Consider the following 22,776-nt stretch of genomic DNA (forward strand, 5'->3'; position numbering starts at 1 on the left):
CAATTAAAAACCCTAATTATGTCAGGTTTTAGATTATAAGTTTTTTTAGTCAACTTGACAGGTCCATTTAACAAAAATAGATATGAAGATTACTTGAATGGTAAGTAATGTTGCAATCTAACCCTGATAGGTGTAGCTTAACTAGTCAGGTCTTGAGTTTATTTTTCAGATGTCACCAATTTGAATGTCACAAACCTCAGATTCACTGAAGGCTTACATGGTCGTTCACTTCAGGGTCTCGAGGGATTAGTCAATGTGCGTGTAAACTGACCCAGACACCCACGATTAACAAATATATATATAACAATCTTGCTTATGAAGATCAAGAGAAACTTGGATCGCAATTTGAAAAATCAACGAAGGGAACAAATTTTGGGCTCAAATGAAAAACAATGAAGGGTCAAAGAATTCTGGGTTCAAATGAGAAACAATGGCCAATGAAAAAAAAAATCAATGGTCATCGATTTGGTTTGAAAAGAATTATTTTTTTTTAGGATGAAGAGAAAATAATGGTGTATAAAGGAGAAGAAAAGACATTTTTAAAGTATCGTATGCTTTGGATAAATGGTAAGTAACAATATCAAAGAGATGATCGGATCATGGTTGACAGAAGGGACTGAGTTTTCAATTAATTATACATTTCTACTGTGACCCAATTGCGTGAAGAGTCTTTTGTCCAAAAAAATAATAATTGCATGAGAGTCAAATTTTAGGCGAGACTAGATTATTGGCCAGGACCATGCTTGGTTTAGGTTAATTTTTTTTTAATGTTGAAAAACTATTTAGATATTATTAATATTTTTTAATTAGATAAAAAATAAATTGTATAAGAATTGATTTGATGTTACTTGGTAGTCCTGACAAGTCTAGATGCAAATCAGATATCCGATAAAAGCATACTTTTAACTCAAAATAAATATTTAAAATGAGATTCTTTGTGAATATTGAGAAAATAATATATTTGATCGTATCATGTTAGCTCAGGTTAACCTATTAATTCACAAACTGATTTTTATGTGGATTGACAGGTTAATTTTTAATAAATTTAATATTAAATAATAAAATTAAAAAAAATAATCGATTCCTAATAACTTCTAATGAATCCATTGATCACCTTTAAAGTAATGGGATGTTTTTAGTGCACGCTCTTCTTACAACATCAGGCATATCCCAAGGTCGCTTATGGGAACAAGAGCGTGTTTGGCAGTGTGATTGCGGGTGCTTTTTAAATAACTTTTCGTGCTAAAATACATGCCAATGATGTTTTTTCATTTTTTAAAAATCATTTTTGACATCAACACATCAAAACGATCCAAAACATACAAACCATATTAAATTTTAACAAAAAAAAAATTCAAATTTTTTGGGAACGCAGCCGCAGCCGCGTTCCCAAACGAGCCCCAAGTCTTCTCTGTGGGCTACATCAAGGACTAAAATTACTTTATAGAAAATTTAGGGACTGAGATGATAACGGAAAAAACTAAAATACATGACCATAAAATCTTAACTAGTACAAGAATGTAATGAATCCTTCGATTACATCCGTAATGACATTAATACTTGATTCATTATATATCATTTCTCCATGTCAATCAATTAAAAGGACTGAAAAATAAAATAAAAACTAGAATTGAAAAATTAATACATTATAAATTGGTATTATAAAATTGAAAATAAATCAAAATTTTTAACAAAAATTATAAATCAAGAGAATAAGAACTAAATTTAACATCTTAATAAATCAGAGGATAATTTTGATATATTGCATGGGCAACATGATTTTCAAGGGGATGGGAGGAGAAAAGAAAGAAAAGGCTACCAGCATCGTCTAAAAGAAGAGGACTCTGTGTTGCTTCTAGTGACATGATGAAAGTTAGTGTTTGGTCGTCAGGAGATGCCGTATGCGTCATTCAAAGAAAGTGAACACCCCCTCACCAGTGGTGGAGCCAAAAAATTTATAATGAGGGGACAAATTACTAACAAATACTTGATATTATATATTATATATTATATAGACATGTGTTATATATAGAGAAATCAATTTAAAATGTATGTACTAACTCATGTCAAGCAAAATTAATTTAAGAATATTTTTAAAATGAAAAAACTTACATTATAATTATTCTTTTCGAGTTTTCATATTTTGAAACTGCTTCATAATGACTTCATTCTTAATTTCATTAAAAATATTCTTTCTCAATATATACAATTAAACTTTTATTCATCTATTTTTAAATTTTCCAAGGACTAGTGAAATTATTGGCAACAATTCTTTGTTGACTTGTTGTTTTATACAAGTGGGTTAAATATAAATATTAATATATTTTTTTAATTTTTTTTATTGTGTCCCTAATTTTTTGAGTTGTTCATACTTCACTTTTAATCACTAGTAAGTTGATCACCATTATTTTTCATATGAAATTCATAACAAAATACATATTAATTCATCAAAACTCATTTCAATTCATATTCATATGCATATAATATTATCCATACACATATTAATTTAACAAATCCATAAATTATCATAAACTCTAACATTTTTAGTAACTAATTATTAAGGAATAAAACTAAAATTAAACAATGAAATAAATAGAAAAAATGAAGGAAACTCACCTAAAACATAAAGCATAAAAGGTTACTTACTTAACTAATTAATAGTTTAGGACTTGAAGAGAAATTTTATAGAAGGAAGAGAGGCAAGAACAATAATTCAAAAAAAAAGCTTGGATCAATTAATAGTTAATAAAGAAAATTAAACTTATTAAGTTATTATATTAAAATTTTAATATAAAAAATATTCAGAAAAAAAAAAAGATTAAGGGGGCAATTGCCCTCTTAATACCCATTGTGGCTCCGCCGCTGCCCCTCACGTGTTAACCTGTGCGTTGCACCCACCGGTCACTTTTTTATTGTTAAATTATATCTTATAATTGTTAAAATAGCTAACTTAACAAAAACCAATGTGAAAATACAAAAATAACTATTGGATTAATAATTAATAATTTTGTTGCACCCTCTTGGGCTCCTGCAATGATCAGAAGTGAAGAAGGAATCGTGCTGGAGCTGTTTCAGCGATTGGTTTCCGGTATCATATTTTACCTGTTTCATGCCAAGAGTGCAGCCTCTTCCTTGAACAATATATATAATATTTTGCAATCATGGATTTATATAGACACACACTGCAAATATTCTATATATACAATCAAGAACTAAATTCATTTAATTCTATAAAAAACAGGAGGACCTGAACTTGATTTAACGGAAACATGGTGTAGTTTTTGGCCATGAAATAGAATAAATTGTTGAACAACCATGAAATTGTTGAACAACCATGAAATCAATGAACTTTTTGGCCACTTTAAGTTAACTTACTCCTAACATTACATGCATGCATGGTGTAGTTTTATCATACATATTTATCTAGGTTAATATTCTTATTTAATAGTTGATATATTTTTCAGAAAATCTTAGGTTCAATACTCTTGTTTGCGTTCAATTCATACCGATAAATCTTTTTTGATTTGATGTTTTTCAATCAAAATATACTGATAAAAACCAAACATCAATAAAAATATACTAATAAAAACCTAGTCTATCAAATATATACTCTAGTTAGCGTTAGATAATGAAGCACTATCCTTGAAGATTGTTCCCTCAATGTAAAGATTGAGGATTCAAGTGGCCAGGATTCTCCAGTTTATGTAATATAATATACTGTGAAATTATGTAATATACTAAAAGGGCTCAGTGTTTCTGTTACTGTTTACATAGACACAAAGCATTGTGGATTGTAATAGTGTAATGGCAGCCCAGCCCTTAACACAAAGAGTTGCAAGGGCGGCGAGGGAAGGGTGGGGTTGTCTTTTCATTGGGGTGCATTTAGCATTGGAGGGATGGTTGAGGAGAAAATGATAAACACAAGTTTTGGTAGGGCTGCAGACCATGGGAGGTAGGCACCTGACGCTAGCACTACTCACGCAAGGACACCTGGCGCTTGGGCTGCCTGGCCTATGACAGCCCCATCGCCACGTGGCGCTAGGGCAGCCCAAGTGCCACGTGGCGTTGTGGCTACCAAGCCCAAGGGCAGGCCTCCCGAGCGCCGCGTGGCGCTTGATTTCCTTTCTCTTGGGTGCAGTTCAAGCGCCACGTGGCGCTTGGGCTGCCTATACTTTTAGTATAATTGTATTAAAAATATTTTTTTCAGTATAATTAATGTTTAGAGTATTAATGGTAAAAAATATTATTGTTTGTTTTGTTAATATTATTTTTTTAGTATAATTAATATTAAAAGAATTATTATAATTTTTTGGTATGATTGATAGTATTGGTATTAAAAATATTATTATTATTTTAGTCTAATTAACAGTGTTGATCTCAAAACTATTATTATTTGTTCTATTAATATTATTTGTGTTATAAATTTTATTATTTTTATTATAATTAATAGTAAGAATATTAAAAATATTAGTGTTATAAATATTTTTATTTTTATTATAATTAATAAATTTTAAAAAAATTATTATTAATATTAAAAAAAATTATATTATAAATTTTTACAATTATATTTTATAAAAATAAAAAGTAAACCCGCCACGCAGCGCGTTCATCCAACAACGATGATACTCTCTGTTTATATCAAGGAAAAAAAAAAACAACTTTAAAATTGTAATGCGTAGTGTCATATGAACCTTGTTAGGTAGGAAACCTTGAGAAAAATCAAGTTGTAACATTGAAGAAACCATCGAAGAACTGGCAGCATTGAAGGGCAGCTAGGCCAGTGGAGGTCAAATCGAGGCTACGGGCTACCTTAGTTTTGCGTGTAATCCTATCCATTTTGGCAAGACTTTTATGCAATGGCTGCTTCCATACGGCGGGAAGTAATGACTGGTTTATAAATAAATACTCTTCATTTCATATGCATTTATTTTATATATAAATATTATTATTATTTTAAGACAATTTTTGGTGAAATATTCATTATAATTCTCGTACTTTTTTAATTATAAATATTAAATTCCTTTAATTTTTTTTTTAAAGTTGATTTTGATTCAAAACTTTATTTTTTTTATTTTTCAGTCTTTAGCTTGAGAGAAAAGAGAGAAAGTCATCAGATCCTTGCGATATAGAAAGAAAATTATTGATTGACACCAATTCCAACCACTAAAATAATTGATCTTAGTGTCAACATGTTCCATTAAAATATAAAATTTTAACTTGGTGTTCTTTCACCTTTAATTACTTAAAAAAGTAAATTTGACATAGAAAAGTTTTTTATTTTGGATTTTTGGGTTATTGGAGGCGATGTATGGGTTTATCAAAATGTTTAAGGTATTTTCTAAGTGTTTTGAGTTAAAAAAAATTGAAATTAAATAAAAAAACCAATAAGAGTTGATTTTTTATCAACCGTTGATCACCAAAAACCAAGACAGTAGATGACGCACTATTTATTATATTTTTTTTAAGAAGATAAAGGGTTTTTTGTCTTTTAATATTTATAAAAAAATAAGGGGGTGAACAACGTAATTATTGGGAAAAAAAGACTGGCTCACGGCTAACCCTTTTTCGTATTACTGGTCTATGAGCCATGCCTTTTCATAGGCAAGGCACAAGGGCAGCCCCACTCTCCTGGTCTATTTTTTTTTAATGTATTTTCAAACCTTAAACTTTAAAAAAATACATTGTTTCGTCGTTTATTTGGTTTTAAAAGGTTTATTTTTTATTTGATTTTTAAAAAAGCCAATTTTTGTTATCAAACAGTTTTTAGAAAATAGAGCTATTTTTTTTATTTCAGCCCTAAGTGCCATTTTTATTTTTTTCTTTTAATTTTTATTTTTTTTTGTTTGATATAAAAAAAGTCATGCACCTGTTTGTGTATATAACCAAATGAAAAATAATTTTGAAAATAAAAGGCTGTAAAATTCAATAGGATGCATAATCTAGATCATGAGTTTGACATGTTAACCTCGTTAACTTTAGTTTTTTTTTAATTGAATATTTTTATTTCGAATCTCATCCTTCAACATTGAGTTTATTAGGAATCGAGCAACATGATTTATTTCGATTTACTTTTTATAAAATTATCATGGTTTCATAAACAAGGCCACAAATTTAGTTGATTAACTCGATTTTACCTAGGTTGATACAATATGCTATTATCTCAGTACTTTTATAAAAAAAAAATATTGTTCAATATGTGTTAGATTTTTTAAAAAAATATTATTCAATATGTGTTAGATTTTGAATTCATGATTTTTTATCTTTTAGAAAACACATTAACAATGCATTGACATTTTTTTTGCGTTCGAAAAGAAGATTAATCTGACCCGCTTTCTTTTGCGTGTTTTTATCATCTAATTCAATAAAAAAAAAATTCCACTAAACAAAGTTATTTAACACAATTGGATCTTTTAGCGTTAGCGAAGAAGCGAAGCTTAAGGAGGACGAAGCTAGACTATGGGTGACGCGTCAGCGAAGAAGGCGACCGGATCAGGATCTTGAGAATGTGGGAAATAGATTAGATAAATCTTGCAAACCAGGATCAGAAAAAGCTTGTTCAACAGATCCTTCCAATTCTGGTTTTCATGGATCCAAGTGTGCCTATTGGGAAGAAATTGCTGCATTGATATGAAATGATCTTCTGCGCCTAAGCCAACGATTCAGATAAGGCTCGAGAGTGAAATAGAACCTTGACTTTCATTTGAAACCCATAATACTAACTCTGCGATCGCCTATGTCTTTCTATCCTTCCCAACGGTCTCAGTCCTACGATTGACTTAGATAAGTGGTGTTCGAAAAATGCTCGACCAAAGGAATGAATCACAAGGTGAATTTGAAGCCTCAACGAGAAAGGAAGGTCGTTGGGGACAAGTCAAATTCTTTCATTTAGTGGTTTCGTAGATAAGAGAACTCTTGCTTTTAGGAGCTTCATGATTATTGATTGATCTAATTAAATTAAATCTATGTATAAAGTTTTTAGTTTGTGACTACAATTTTTTCTTGGTGCCAAAAAACACGTTGTAAATACTTGCACATTTTTTTTTTGTGCTGAAAATCCAACCTACAACAAAGAGAGAGCAACATAGGTAATATTGTTTGTATGGTGTTTGTTGCCATAATTATTTATATTTCTCTATAACTTATGTTAGTGGATTGAGAAATCCTAAATTAAGTTTAGGGACAAGACGTAGGCATGACGAACCAAGATAAATCCTATATCTCTATTCCTACACTATTTACTTTATTGTGCTATGCTAATATCTTGCAAGTTTATCATCTTTACGTATTGGTTGCCATAATTATTTATATTTCTCTATGAATTGTGTTTTGTTTTATCAAAGCTCATTCAACAAGGTGTTCGTCTAGCGGTTAATGTACTGCTATATCCCTACAAGAACGAGAACATAAGTTCGATCTCCAGAAAACGTATTTATTGGGAGGGTAGCCACGAACCCCGAACATGACTAGTCTCACCCTTTAAAAGAGTGTGAGAATACCTGGATAAAAAAAAAGAAAAAAAGCTCATGCACCCATCCCTCTAGATTAAGAATACTTTTGGGAACGCGGTGCAAACCGCGTTCCCAAAAAATTCAAATTTTTTTTAGCTAAAATTTAATATGTTTTGTATATTTTAGATCATTTTGATATGCTGATGTCAAAAATGATTTTTAAAAAATGAAAAAACATCATTGGTATTCATTTTGGCACAAAAAAGTTATTTGAAAAGCAATTACAACTTCACTGCCAAATATTCTCTAAGTATAGAATATAGATAAATATTATATTATTCTCAAGGTTAGGTAACATAAATTTTAAAGATTATTTTAAAAGCGAAAAAATTTGGAGCTTTATATGGTCAAGATCATTGGTTAATTTATTGGACTATCTTGATCAAGGTTAACCATGATGTTCTCAGTAGGATAAACATAGTTTTTCATTATTGTATATTTTGTCTCGTCAAGTATTTTCTCTTTTTATTTTTCAAGTTTTTATTTCTTTATAAATCTTTTAGGTTTTCTTAAGGCATATTTACCATTTATTTAGTCATGATACATGTTGGGTTATAATAGTAATCCTAGTAGTTTTGTTTTTGTTTTTGAAAGAGCTTCTAATTATTTATATAAATATATATGTAAAAGTTGTTGTTTTTTAAAGTATTTTTTATTTAGAAATACATTAAAGTTATATTTTTTTAATTTTTTTAAATTTATATTTCACATCAACATATTAAAATAATCTAAAAACACAAAAAAATATTAATTTAAAATTAAAAAAAAATTTCTTTCAAAAAAAAAATCTCTCAATAGGTGTATATGAACATTGTATGTGACGCCCTATGATTTGGGAACAAAAAAAGAGAGAGTAGAAAAGGGTAGTTTGGTCTTTTGGCTGTGCGAATATCCCTTCTTTTTTAAACTGGTAGAAATATACGAAAATAGAGGCCATGTTTGTTTCCCGGAATTCACTTTCTAGGAAACCATTTTCCAAACTTTCCTGTGTTTGTTTGCCATTAGGAAAGTTGGTCAACGGAAAACACTTTACAGTCAATAGAAACACTTTTCGGTCAACGGAAAACATTTTCCAGTCAAAAAAAAATTTGGTTTGGTTTCCAGGAAAGTGTCTTCCCTTTTGGCTGTGTTTGTTTTCCGGAAAGTGATTTTCGGGAAACCACTTTCCAAACTTTCCTGTGTTTGTTTGCCATTAGAAAAGCTGGTCAACGGAAAACACTTTCCAGTCAAAGGAAAATTTGGCTTGGTTTTCAGGAAAGTGTTTTCCTTGAAAATTTGGGCGGAAAACACTTTCCGAAAGTTGTGAAAAATTTAGAAATGTCATTATTTGCTGATTATATCAAATTTGATCTTCAAACTTTTGATTGTTATATATAATTTGTTTTATATATTTATTTTTCAATTCCATCTCTTAAAATTTAATTTTTATATTAATTTTGGTCTTTATTTTTATAATTGTTATTTGTTTTTTCCTTATCATTTTTTTATTGAAATTTTTTATCTATCAAATTTGGTCCTCATTCTTTTGATTGTTACTTATTTTATTTGAAATAATTTATAAAATGTTAATTATTATTATTTTAATTTCTTCACCTTTTATTTTTTTTAATTTTTTAGATTTGATCTTTATTATTTTGATTATTATTTATTTTATTTGAGATAATTTATGAAATTATATTTTTTTTCAATTTTATTCTCATTCAACTTTTTAATTTGTAAGATTTGTTCCTCATTATTTTAATAAACTTGAGAAAAATAAAATATTAATAAGTTATTTTCAAGCTCATTTTCCATGACATAACTAAACACTGGAAAATATTTTCCAACTTATTTTTCATTACACTACCAAACATTGAAAAATACTTTCTCAAAATTTACTTTTTTAGAATTCACTTTTCAAAAGGAAACTACTTTCCACCAAACAAACGGGGTCAGAAAGTGAGGAAATATAGGAGTGTCACCTGACCCAATAAGAGCAAGGCAGCTGGCTAAAAACGATAGAACAACTACACGCATGAAAATAATAAGTAGAGTGAATTATAATCCCATCCCTATTCTTTTAATTTCATTATAATGTGATCCCTTTGGTTTAAGCTACTATATTTAATCTCGGTTGATTAAAATAAATTAATCATTATTAATCAATAAGGCGGTCATGGAAATATAAAATAAAACTAAAAAAAGCATCAATAAATCAATGGTTAACACAATTTAAGGAGCAAAATAACAAGGTTTATAACTAAAGAGACTAAACTAAAGAGTTCATGAAAATATAGGGATGAAAATATAATTTACTCAAACATTACAGCATGCTACAAACAACTACTTTAGGTTTATAACGTCTACCACAACAACATTCACTTCCCTCACTTTCCTCCTCTCGCCGCACAGCCAACCTTCCAAACTCCCACTCTCGGTCACTGCCACCTCTCTCTCTCTCTCTCTCCGCAAGTAGCAAAACACAGAGGTATATCTTTCTTTCTCTATATTTTTGCATGTAAATGTCAATAAATTTTAGCTTTCTCTCTTGACTTTGAATTTAGCTAATGCTTGTCCTTCTTTTTATAGGCTGCTTGCTCTGTTTCTTGTCGTGTTAAAGTCTTGTGTTTTTTGTTTTCTTTGGCTTGATGGGCTCAACCTCTTAACCACAGCTTAAAAAAATGCACTTGGATTTTTGTGAAACAGCTTGATCACTTGTTGTTTGTTACAGATGTCACTGTGTGCTGCACACGGGAATGTCTAGGTGTGTAATTTTGTTTAGGCTGTTTTGACAAGCTGATTGCTGCGGCATGTTTCATTGCGGGGTGCGAGTGGAATTGTGCTGTGTTTTCAATTTTTTGTGGTTATTTAGAGAAAATTAGTGATGGGATTGTAGTAAAGCTGGGTTTTTTGAGCTTCGTTTTGCTGTTCTAGCAGCATGTTCTAAATATATATATATATACTTATCATATTTGGCACTTCTGCTATGTGTTCAGTAAATGTACAATTTGTGTCAGGTTCTGTGCTTAACTTGGATAAACTTATCCTTAAGAAGCATCCTTGCTATTTATGTGTATATATGCCTGTAAGTAGAAAAGGTGTATCTTCGTAAGCTTTGTTCTTGCTATTTACGTGTATATATCTGTAAGTAGAAAATGTGTATCTTCGTAAGCTTTGTTCTTGCTATCTGCATTTAATTGTTTCGTTGACTTTTCTTTCTTTCTTGGAGAGCTCTAATCTTTAGGAACTAGTCTTTTGCTCTTGTGAGAGTGAGCCTGTCGGCCCTCTTGTTACTCAAGGAAAAATTAGCCCTGGCCTCATTTTTTCCTCCTGAACGTGTTTTCAATGAAATTTTACCTTACCAAATTCTCCTCTTCAGAGATGTTAGCGCACCTATCAGGAATTCTATACATTGTTACTAAAAATCAATAAGTTTGAGAATGTTATGTATAATTAAGCTTTAAAACATCCTATGAAAGAATGAAAAGGAAACCTGTTTGATTGTTGAAGTCCTGGTGAAATTTGATAGTTATCACTTACCAAGTGCCAAGTGCATGACTTGTCTATTCCAGAATATAAAGTCCCGATTACACAATCATGCATCTCTCTCTCTACATTTCTCTAAGTTGGCTGGCACAGAATCAGCATTTAATTTTAAGATACGCAGGTTGATTTCTTTTATAATGATGTTATTCTTGGTGAATCAAATTTCTCTTGCTGCCATTTTTTGGTGTAATAATCGAAAATTTCCCCTGCATGTTGGAATTAGTCTTTGCAAATTGAATTGACAACTGAAAGCTAATTTCTTTTCCCATTCGATGCAATTCAATAAGCTTATGCCTCTATTGTCTTCTATTGCTCCTTAGCCCATTTTTTAAACTCATCTATTCTTATTCACTCTAGAAAATTCCTATGATTTTTCTCTTATTTTCAGTAAATTTACTTTCTTAATCTTTGTTGTGCTTCTTGTCTTGTTCTGTTCTGGGCTGAACTTGAAAAGAAATTTGTTCAGTAAGCTATTTGAAATGATTAAATTGATTCGCTAACATATGCTGGTTCAATCTTTTCTCAGACTAATTATGAAGGAATTTATTTTAGAGCAGTGGTCATTAATGAGTCAATGTGAGCTTGGCTAAGATTCTATGGTTCCTGCACAACCAGTGATGGATATCAAACCAGATTGTAAACTGCAAAATTCCACTAACATTGTGATTGATAGAGAGAATAAAAATGTCCAGGATACATCAGATGGTCTGGGTTTAAGGTGCAAGAATGAATGTGAGGAAACTATTAATCAGGTAAACACTCTGTTGGATGGAAAAGCTACAATTCCAAAGGACTTTGAGGATGTTGAAGTTGATATAGTTACGTGTACAAAAATTAATGAGACCAAATCAGCTTTAGTTGAAGATCCTGATGCAACTGAATATTCAAGCTCATTTGCCGACACTACTTCTGATCCTGAGAAATGTTCTGGACTAAGCGAAGCTGAAATGGAATCACAGTTTTTTGGTGACAGTGATTTGGCATCGCCATTTGATGATGCATTTAGTAGCATCTTTCAGACAAGGTGTGTTTTGTTTCAAATTCATGATCTTTTTGTCTCTTTCTTGGCTATTGTTTCGGCTGTGGAAATTTTGTACACAAGAACCACATTTGTGTTCTTGTATGTAGCTTTTGCTATGTTCAGTTAATTATTTTGTAAGTACAATATATGCGAGGATTGAACCAATGCTAACATTTTTATTTATCTGCAAAGCTTTAGTGGGTAAATTATTTCTCATCACCTACATAGTATATTTAGAGAAGCTGAGCTCTTAGGGCTTGGGTTGCTTTTGAACCATAGCTGTCTTGATAGAGGAATTTGTTATCTGGGGAACAATCTTTTTTTTGTAAGGCTAAAAAGCTGTTAGAGAATAATTTGTACAATGCTGTTCTAAAGTCGAGAGCATTTTCATCTAGATGCAATAACCTATATCCCTATGTTTGCATATATGATTTTTTCACATTATTTTATGTCTACAGTTTGGATTTCTCATGCAATTTAATGTTTTGCTGCTGAAGGAGCTTTTAAATTCAACTGCCATCTTTTGTGTTAAATTACACAGCACTTATTCAACATCTCTTACTTCCATATAGGAAGAAGAAGTTAACAAATCATTGGAGGAATTTTGTTCGTCCTCTAATGTGGCGCTGCAAATGGACAGAACTGAAAATCAAAGAAATTAAGTCTCAAGCATCAAAATATGCTAGAGAAATTGCAGCATGTGAACAGAAGAAGCATTCAGGAATTTATCAATCTACATTTGAAGGTTTTTGTTCAAAGTCCCTGCCATTTTCAAATGAGTGTTACAGAAGAAAGGCTGTAAAGAGGAGGAAACGCAAGAGAGTTGAAGACACAAATGATGCAGCATCATACATGACTCATCATAACCTTTTTTCTTATCTGGGTATAAGCTTCATCTTTCCAAGTTGCATATGGTCTTTTTGCTCTTTGCTCTTGCTCTCTTTTCCCTCAAAGTCCTTTGACTCCACTTTGTGATAAATTGCAGAAAACAAGAAATCCAATCCAGAGGGCACTTCTATGATTGATGATTTTAGCAATACAGGTAAAGTTGTTTGCTACGCTTTGATTGTGTTTCTTCTTTGTAGCTTCTGTACATTCACGTGGATTTTCATATTATGCATCCTTTTTGTCCTCTTGTTCTGTACTCCCTATTTTCCTATAAAGGTTGGACACACTTTTTTAAATAATCATTATTGATACTGGTTGCTGGCTATTTGTAATCTTGAACAGCAATCACAGACCAACATGTTGATGGCAATGATAAATCTGGCGTTGACAATGACGAAATGTTTATTGAGTTTGGAGATGGTAATAAATCCTTGGAGCAGGTCCTTCGGAAAATTGAAATTGTGCATTCTCGGGTTCACAAGCTGAAGAATCAACTTGACATGTTGATGTCAAAGAATGCCTCCAAGTTTTCATCCTCGGAGAATCTGAGTCTTCTTGCAGCATGTGATGCACAGACTAGCTCTGCTCCTAGTCCTACATTCTCTGCTGGCAATGGAGAAACTATATCAGCAGGAGCTATTTATCCTGCAACTCAGAGTATTCCTGGATATGATATTGGAGATCTGGTTATGCCTGAAAGTGCCATGTCTGGTTTTGGTGAGGCTGTTCATGTGCCTGATATTATTGAAAGCACAGTGGGACTTTTGTCTGATGCTGATGTTACCTTCCATCAGCCACAAATTGGAGATTCAAGCGAAAATGTAAGAATCGTTTATAATCAGTATTGTCTTACTCCAAACACTTATTACAGTACTTTTTCATGAGATGTCAGTGCGGCACTGGTTGATTGAATGTGATACAAAAATCGATGCGTGTTTCCTTAAATATAACAGTATGATATAGCATAATCACTGGCTGCATCATGAGCTTTCTTTTTTAAATGTACTATGTGAATTTAGGATTTCCATTATTTTTTCCCATCATATACATGTGCTTTTAAATGTCTTGAACCTAATCTATTTCTCCAAATTCTGTCTGAACTTTATTTCATCTCTGGCATTCTGGCTCTTTTGCAATCTTTTCTTGGGTTCATCACCCTTAGGATTCTCTTTAAAAATCACTATGTAGTTAGATAACTTCTCTCCAATCAAATTGCTTACACTGAATCTGTAAGCTGTTTTGGATGTTCCTTCTGATTTGAGAGGACCGTACTCCTTCAGTTAATGACCTCAATAGAGAATCCAATAACTACTTTGGTAAAATAAAATCACTTAATGTACATGGTACAATGTGCAGATTGTGGATAATGTCCTGATACAAAATCAAGCAGCTGAAGGAGAGCAAGACACGTTCATGGCGACAAATGTTCAACTCATCGAAAAGCATCATGAACCAGAGAGAGGTGAAGAAGGAGAAAGCAGCGATCCTTTTCTAACTCCAAAATCCGAACCTGATTCAATGGAAAAAAACATGGGGTCTCAGGGGCAATCAGTTCTCAAATCATGTTTGGCCTCCGATCTCCAAATTCCCAGAAACAAGAGAAAGCGAGGGGAACGAAAAGCTGGTTCAGGTGGTTGGAACAAGAAATGCTCAGGTGAGCCTGATAGCCAGTGATATGTTCAAATTCTTTATCGTTACTGGCTCTACAAGTTTCCATCGCACAATTTTCAAGCTGCTGGAAGTGGTACTCTGTGCACAAGGCAGATGAAGTACCTTCACCTCGTTAATGAACTTGTATCCTAATAAAATTCAGTCCAATAGTAGCAGCATGTAGCAGGTAGCAGAACTTACTAGTTAAGAACAGGTAGTTTGTTTGATGCCGCAAATAGGATCAGTCCCGGAGCCTAACTTGTATGACCACACGTCCTCTGTACATTAGGTATGCACTTTTTGTGCTAGATTTAGTTAGAAATCACATGGAAGGAGTTGATAGATTCTGACAATTGGTTTGCATTTTTGTTTTTAGTGATGTCACTGTAAACGATGGTTGTTTGTATACACACAAATACAGATATCTATCTATCTCCTTAGCAGATTTGTTGAGAGCTTACTTTGTCAAATTTTGTTTTTCTGACCGAATCTGAATGACTGATGAAATTCTACGTTCCTGATATATGCATAGATAATTTAACCAAAATCTGCTGTCTCTGGAGCTTTAAGGAGTCGGACCATGAATGGTGAAAATCATAGTATGCCTGGAAATTTGGTTAATGACCTGCACAATTGCAGTACTTGAAAATTGTTGCTGTAACCCATGTCTAGGTAATAGGCTAAGGAGATAAAGAAAACATGCCATGATGGGTGAGCAGAACTAAAGAGTTTTTTGAACTGCACAATATGATGGTGGTGATAAAACTGGAGAGATTAGAACTTCGTAAGTAGTTATCTGTGATTCATCTCACCAATGGCTCAAATTATCCGCAAGGAACATTTGACATGGATGTAAACTAGTGAAATTGTTGCCTAAAACCTGAAATTTTAAGTGATCTAAGAATTACTACTGCTAAACAATCATCAAAGTGCTAAGGCTGTGTTTCTCACGTTCTTAAAGCTACATCCATAGCAAGTATGGTTAGTTTTGTGTTTTGTCTGATGCTAAAAATATCACTGAAAGTGTTTCAACATCTATGCCCTTTAATGTGGCTGTAAATGGTAAATTCTGCGCAGCAGAGAAGGAGGGGTTTCTCAGAATTGCAGGCTTTGGTGCGGGCTCAGGTGGTTCCAAACACTTGATGAGTGTCAGGACTATGCGCGTGCAAGCATCTCAGTTGCACTGCAATAGCATCCTTCTTTTCACGTGAATGAAACTTAAAGAAGAAGTTACAACCCTTAAAAAAAAAGGCAAAAGAGACCTTGCATCATTTGTCCATGGATATTAGCCGGACAGATTTGATGGATTCATCTGGAAAATTTATATTTCAAAACTTGATTCAGTTTCGGTTTTAATTTGAACTGTTTTTTATATTTACCTAGCTAAACTTAAATGGTTCAATGAGACGACTCGGTCAAATTTGATACAACCCGGCTGGTTCAATATCAAGATTTTTTTTTTAGAAAAATAATATTAAATTTAATGAAACTGAATATGAGAAAACCTCATCACATCACATTTAATGGATTACACATTAAATTCAGAAATAATTTCACATTTAATAGGTAAAGTGCTGAACCTTGTAAAGTTAATAGTCCCTTTATAACTTTCTTCTTCTTCTTCTTGATGTGTGAGATCACATTTCCAACCCAAAGTGGACAAAATGAGGTCTCTGGTCTACAATGTACAAAAGCAAAAGATGACTGGAAACCCTAATGCCCTTTTTGACCTAAAAAAGTATGTGTGAATCAATGACCTCTTCCCTTGTCTGCTTTCTCTAACTAGTAACCCTTTAGAAACATTGCTCCACCGATTTTTTCTTTATTTGTGTGTAAATTTTTGGACAACTTAAATACATCGAAACTAGGTTAATCTTTTGGATCAAATTAGTAAAAAAGAATACAAATATGGTTTAATGCAGAGATTCAAAGAAATATTCTTGTAATGTGATCCTAAAAGGCTTATAAGACTTAATTTATCCATGCAATCCGTGCTCTAATCCACCATTCTTTGAAGATTTTGCCGAACCAGCCCTACCTCTCATAAATATTAGCCCTTTTGCCAAAATAAAAAACCATAATTTCTTTAAAAAATTGGAGCAATTAAAATTCATAAAAATCCCAATATTTATGTACACTTTACTCAGATGAAATGGCATGCAATATATAATCCAACATCACCAAATCATCATGCATGTCTTTTCCTGCTTGCAGTAGCTTTTGGAGTTCTAGATATAACATGAGCCATGATGCCCACTCCTCAGTTCTTAGCTCAACCCTTTCGCCACTTGAGCCATCACCACATATTATGTGTTCAAATTATTTTTTTTAGTTTAACGTGGGTGTCCGGGTCAGCTTGCGCGCACCTCGACTAATTATGTGTTCAAATATTATGCGTTCAAATTTACTCCATCCATTTGATTGACGAAAGTGAATTTTTATAAATTTAAATCCTGAATGGTGTAAGTTAACTAGTCAGGTTTTGAATTTATTTTCTAGAGGTTATTAGTTCGAGTCTTATAAATCTTAAAACCACTAGAGCCTTATATGATTGTTAACTTTAGGGTCTCAAATGATTAATCAAGATACGTGTAAATTGACCTGAACATTTACAATAAAAAAAATGTGAATTTAATTTGTTCTCTTTGGGGTAGAGCTAATGTATTTCCACATGTCCAACCCTAAATTTATGCTACAAGCTTGCTCGAATCAACTACATCCGTGTGCCATGTCTAGCTATCAAGAAGGTAATATCCTTGCAATCTCTTTTTAGAATATGTTTTTTTTATGTATTTTAAAAGTATTTTTTTTTTAAATTTATTTTATTTTAAATTAATATTTTTGGTTTTTTCATATCGTTTTGATGTATTGATATCGAAAATAATTTTAAAAAAATATTATTTTAATATATTTTCGAATAAAAAACACTTTAAAATATCCTTGCAATCTCTTTTTAGAATATGTTTTTTTTATGTATTTTAAAAGTATTTTTTTAAAAAAGTATTTTTTTTTAATTTATTTTATTTTAAATTAATATTTTTGGTGTTTTCATATCGTTTTGATGTATTGATATCAAAAATAATTTTAAAAAAATATTATTTTAATATATTTTTGAATAAAAAACACTTTAAAACACTATATTTTTATATTTTTAAACACAATTACGTATATCACAGGTAATTCGACAGAGACACGAGACAACATTGTATCCAAAACACATCTTTTTGTGGTCCAAAGTACAAAATTATTGAAACAAATACGACATAAATTGTCGAGGATCAATGGACCTTTGGAACGTCATGGAGACTTGTTGAGTTGTAGAAATCAAAGATACAGACAGAGAAAGGATTGCTGTGCCTTCTGCCTGTTAACGTACGATTTATGGTGATGGTAACAGCACTTCAGCAGATCATTTTCAATACATATTGAGGGATAATGCTTGATATCATATTACCTCTTAAATGAAAGAAGAAGAAGTGCTATTAATTTGCGAGCTTAGATGGTAAAGAGCTTGAGATCCATATAATAAATCTCGAGTTCGAGTTAGGGCATATACCTCTTGTAAAAGTCTGGGACACTCGGGATTTTACTTGCTCATCTAGATCCATAAAATACGCTTTTTCAGAAGATAAGATTTTCTCGAATTCAAAAAAAAAAGAAAAAGAAGAAGAACCCTAGATGCCAACAAGTATGACCTGTTCTGTTCAACCTTTTTGCCAATTAAATTAAAAAGATCTTCATGATTGTTCATGACCTAGCCATTTGAATTTAGCATTCTGTAAGTACCCTCAAGTTTATTAGATTATGCTTCAATTTAATACGCTAATTACACATCTACAAAAGTCATTTATGACTAATCAGACCAATTAATTTTATAATAACATGTATAGTCGCTAAAATGTCGCTAAAATTGATTTAGTTCAGTGGTTGAATCTGACAAACTCGTGATTCAGAGTCTAATCCGTGTTAAATCTTGATTTAAACCTATTTTAATATTAATTCAATTAAATTTAACTAATTTGATGAATTGACTCGTGACTCGATCAAAACTGTCTAGAATCAAGATTAAAAAATTGAAAAAAAAACACAAAAACCATGTTTTGATAAAAATAAATAAATAATTAAAAGATAAATACAAGTTGATGAACTATGATTAAGGGGGCCTTTTTAATGTTTCAGCAGCAGCAAGTAGCTGTATGTTAGCCCACCTTCTTCAACTTTATGGGTCACCAAACATCACCCTTTTATTATATTTGTCTTCTTGGCTTAGAGTACTTTAGAACATTCTAAAGGGCACAATGTTTTGATTTTAATATATTAGGAGTTTTTTCTGCCATTTGTTTATATATATATATATCCATTAACAGTGCCATTAATTGGACCAGTGAAAAGCTATATTGGTTAAGAGAACAAATAAAAGAATTTAATGTTTTCATATCATTCTGATTTTTTGATATCAAAAATTTATTTATTTATTTTTTATTTTAAATTAATATTTTTTTTGGTATTTTCAAATTATTTTGATGTAATGATGTTAAAAATACTTTTTTAAAAATAAAAATATTAATTTGATGTATTTCGGAGTAAAAAATATTTTAAGCAATCATAAACACACTTGCAAATGCACCTGACATGGGACATTAATAACAGTATTTGAGATTGTGGTTGCGGTTGTTTTTCAAAGTGTTTTTCATTTGAAAATGTATCAAAATGATGTTTTTTTTTTTTTACATAACAAATTCGACAGAAAATAAGTAGTGTCGGCAAATTAATATATATTTCCATATCATATTTCCTCTTTAATTGTTAAATTTTGGTGGGAAAAAATATAATTTTATTTTTATTTTTTATGATAAGTGGTCCATCCATGTATGAGTGGATCATACGTAACACTACAATTAATTCGACAAATAACATAGGCTTTTGGAAACATATTAGGAGATTCCATTTATTTATTTTATTTTTAATAATCGGAAAAGGACCTTTAAATTCTTATTCTTGGATTCTTCCGATCTCGGTGATGAGAGAACTATAAAGTAGACAACAACTCTGTCAAAAATCTCAAGGTCATGGGAAAAACATCCCTCGTAAATTCTAAAAGGCATCCGATGTTCTGTCTGTAGATTCATTCTCAGATTCCTGTGCATATTGCAACGACACTAACAAATTTATATATATATATATATATATATATATATATATATGGGATATTTTTTAAAAACTCGTATCCACTGAACAAGTCTGTCTGGTACTCGAGATTTTATTTATTTTTGTGTTTTAAAAATATTTTTGAAATATTTTAAATTTTTTTTATTTTTTTTATATTTATAACACCATCTATGTATCCTGCAAATACCATGATTTCCCCCAGCTCTCACGTGAAAAGACAGGGTGTGAGACTGGTACAGCAATAAGTGAACACACCACATCTTATACCGCGGATGTAATGTTTGGAAAAATAGTAATAGTTGTTGTTTGAAATGTTTTTTATTTAAAAATATATTAAAATAATATTTTTTTATTTTTTAAAAATTATTTTTGATATTAACATATTGTTTTAATATTAAAATTATAAAAATATTAAATTAAAAAAATAATAATTTGAACCGCGTTCCCACGCAGCCTCGTATTTATTGATTGCAAAACCACAATCATGCTCGGCATCTGGCAAAATGGTATTCTGATCCAGTGGCTGGCATCACATGGATAGTATATCATTGTCATCGGGCCCACTATCCTTGTCGAAGAAAGAGGTCCTCCAGGGGCAGGGACCATGCTGCAATATATTATGGGGTACCTTTCATTGCCCTGGCCTTTGTTGGGCTGTTGCCCATCACTGATAGCCCTACGGCAACACATTGAGGGTAAAGGACACGCTCTTGAGCTCTTTAAAAATCAAGAAATCATCCTCTTGTGGGGTAGTTGTCTGTTTAAGGGTCTCTTTTAGCCCATTCCTTTAGCCATCATCGCATTTTTCGCACGCCCTACCCCAAAGATTTGGCCGAATAATGCATACAAGAAAAGCAAAAAAAATGCATGTAGTCATTATGCTTATGGTTACCAAATTGGCCCAAATCCCGGGTAAGGGCTGATAAGTCAACTCGTGAATCGATAATTTTTTAGATTTTGTTTTAAATAAAAAAAATATTAAAATTGATCTGATGAAGTATTATTCAAGTTTGATCAAATTAATGTTCATTTTAATTAAAAAAATACTAACTTAAACTTAATTTTAAATCGACAAGTCAGTAGGTTTAATAACTATAATTATGTTTTGTTTTGTTTTCCTAATGCCGGTGAGATTTTGATCAAGAAGATAAATCATGATGACTCATAAGAATTATAGGTATTCCATTGCAATATTATGAAAACAATATAGATAATTTAAATTTAGCAAGATCATTAGTATAGAATAGGAGGGAATTCAAGTCTCTCCATGGACCTTATTTTCTTAATCCTGAATTTAATTTGTTATCCTTACTTGTAAAATAGCTTTTTTGTGTTGCTATTTTTATACCAATTCTTTGGAATAACTTTTCTTATACCAAGCTCCTACATCAATATATATATATATATATATAATCTATTTTGATGAGATTGATTGGAATGGTTCAACCTTCTTGTTCCCTTTCTTGGTTTTTGCTTTTGTTCTCGGTTTTTATTTTTTTTGGAACTAAATTTTCATTCCCTTACAAAATAAGTTATATATATTACGATAGTGTCGGGCATTGCAGTTCAATTATTATTTTTTATATTTTTAATTTTTTTATATATTTTAAAAAATCTTAATTTATTTTTTTAGTAAAAACACTTTAAAAAAAAACATTTACCACTCTCCCGAAGAGTGGCGTATATCTTGTGACTTTATAGTATGAATTGAAGCTCATAAATATTCATAATTATTCGCAATAACTTGTCCGAGGAAGATGGGCATGACATTCCACGGTCTTATTTCTACAATTCTAAGAACATAAAATGTTTAAAGGGTGGAAAGAAACTGGGTCAGTTCAGACCAAATATTAAGCAAGATTGACTAAGACGAGGTACAAAATCTTGAATCATAATCAATTTCTTTGTTCTTTACGCAAACTTGCAATTTGGTGATGAATTCTGGGTCTCTAACCTATCTTTATTTCACAGTATTAATTCCTAGGTCAAAGAATAAAATCAAAGTAGACTCATGAGATCAAAATTAATTTTGGGGGGACCAAGTCATGTATGAACTTGACAGATGTATCTGTATCCTAGGTTTATATTGGGCATCAAAAAGAGTCACCTAAAAATTAATTTTATTTGATTTGATTTTATCTGATCTGATCGATTAAATAATTAATTTATACTTAATTAAACCGATTAAAACTTATATTGATTTTTTTTATTAATATAGGTATCCAGATTAATTTGTGTACACCTCGACTAATTTTACGAACACTGAATAAACGAACATGTAAGTCTCTAGTGATCCTGAGAAGACTCGAACTCTTGATCATTAAGAAACAAATCTAAAATCTGATTAGTTAAACTGACTCATAGAATTAATTAATTTTTAAATATCCTATTCATAACTATAAGTATGTATGCTATGATTTAGAAATAAATAATACTTGTAGAGCTTATTAAATGGCATTTGGCCCGACAAAATTCACCTGATTATTGAATATTTCATTTCCAAATATGAGGCAAGAAAAGATGTGAAGAGTTTTCTAAAAACTTAATTTATTTTCTTTTTCGCACCACTGCATGCCAAATGCACCTTTAACTGCCCGGTTACCTGTGCGTGTGTGGGAGTTCACACCTTTCCTGTGCATAATTTTATTATAAATAATGTATGGATTTTTTTTAAACATAATTTATATTTTTTTAAATGCCATATAATTATTGTTCGTTTATAGTGATAATTACAATAACTAATCATGCATAGGTAATTTTGTATTTTTTTTCGTGCTGCAATTTGTTTTTTAATGGTTGCATATTTATGTTATTTTCTTTTTTATTTGAGAGCGTGGAGATGATTTATTTTTTGAGTTGATGTTGTCTTTGTAATGGCCTTTTCGATCTCAATGTTTTTTTAATTGTTTTTGTTATAAGGTTAGTTTCTCATCAAATTTTTTTAATTTTTATATGATAGCCCAACCTTCTCTCAGATTTAGTATTTTCTCTATTAATTCATTAATGTTTACCTAA

At 31.2% G+C, this 22,776-nt stretch overlaps 1 protein-coding gene across 1 annotated transcript; it reads left to right on the forward strand.

Annotated features, from left to right (window-relative positions):
- The first annotated feature begins 9,833 nt into the window (after window positions 1–9,833).
- On the forward strand, window positions 9,834–15,047 carry LOC18104591 (uncharacterized). Its single transcript, XM_006376380.3, has 6 exons — window positions 9,834–9,975; window positions 11,560–12,057; window positions 12,627–12,937; window positions 13,040–13,096; window positions 13,285–13,763; window positions 14,299–15,047. Exons 2-6 carry the CDS (start codon window positions 11,630–11,632, stop codon window positions 14,614–14,616), a joined length of 1,593 nt encoding a protein of 530 aa, XP_006376442.1. The 5' UTR covers window positions 9,834–9,975; window positions 11,560–11,629; the 3' UTR covers window positions 14,617–15,047.
- Window positions 15,048–22,776: the final 7,729 nt, after the last annotated feature.

This window comes from Populus trichocarpa, chromosome 13 (genome assembly GCF_000002775.5).
Source record: "Populus trichocarpa isolate Nisqually-1 chromosome 13, P.trichocarpa_v4.1, whole genome shotgun sequence".
NCBI classification, from domain to species: Eukaryota; Viridiplantae; Streptophyta; class Magnoliopsida; order Malpighiales; family Salicaceae; genus Populus; species Populus trichocarpa.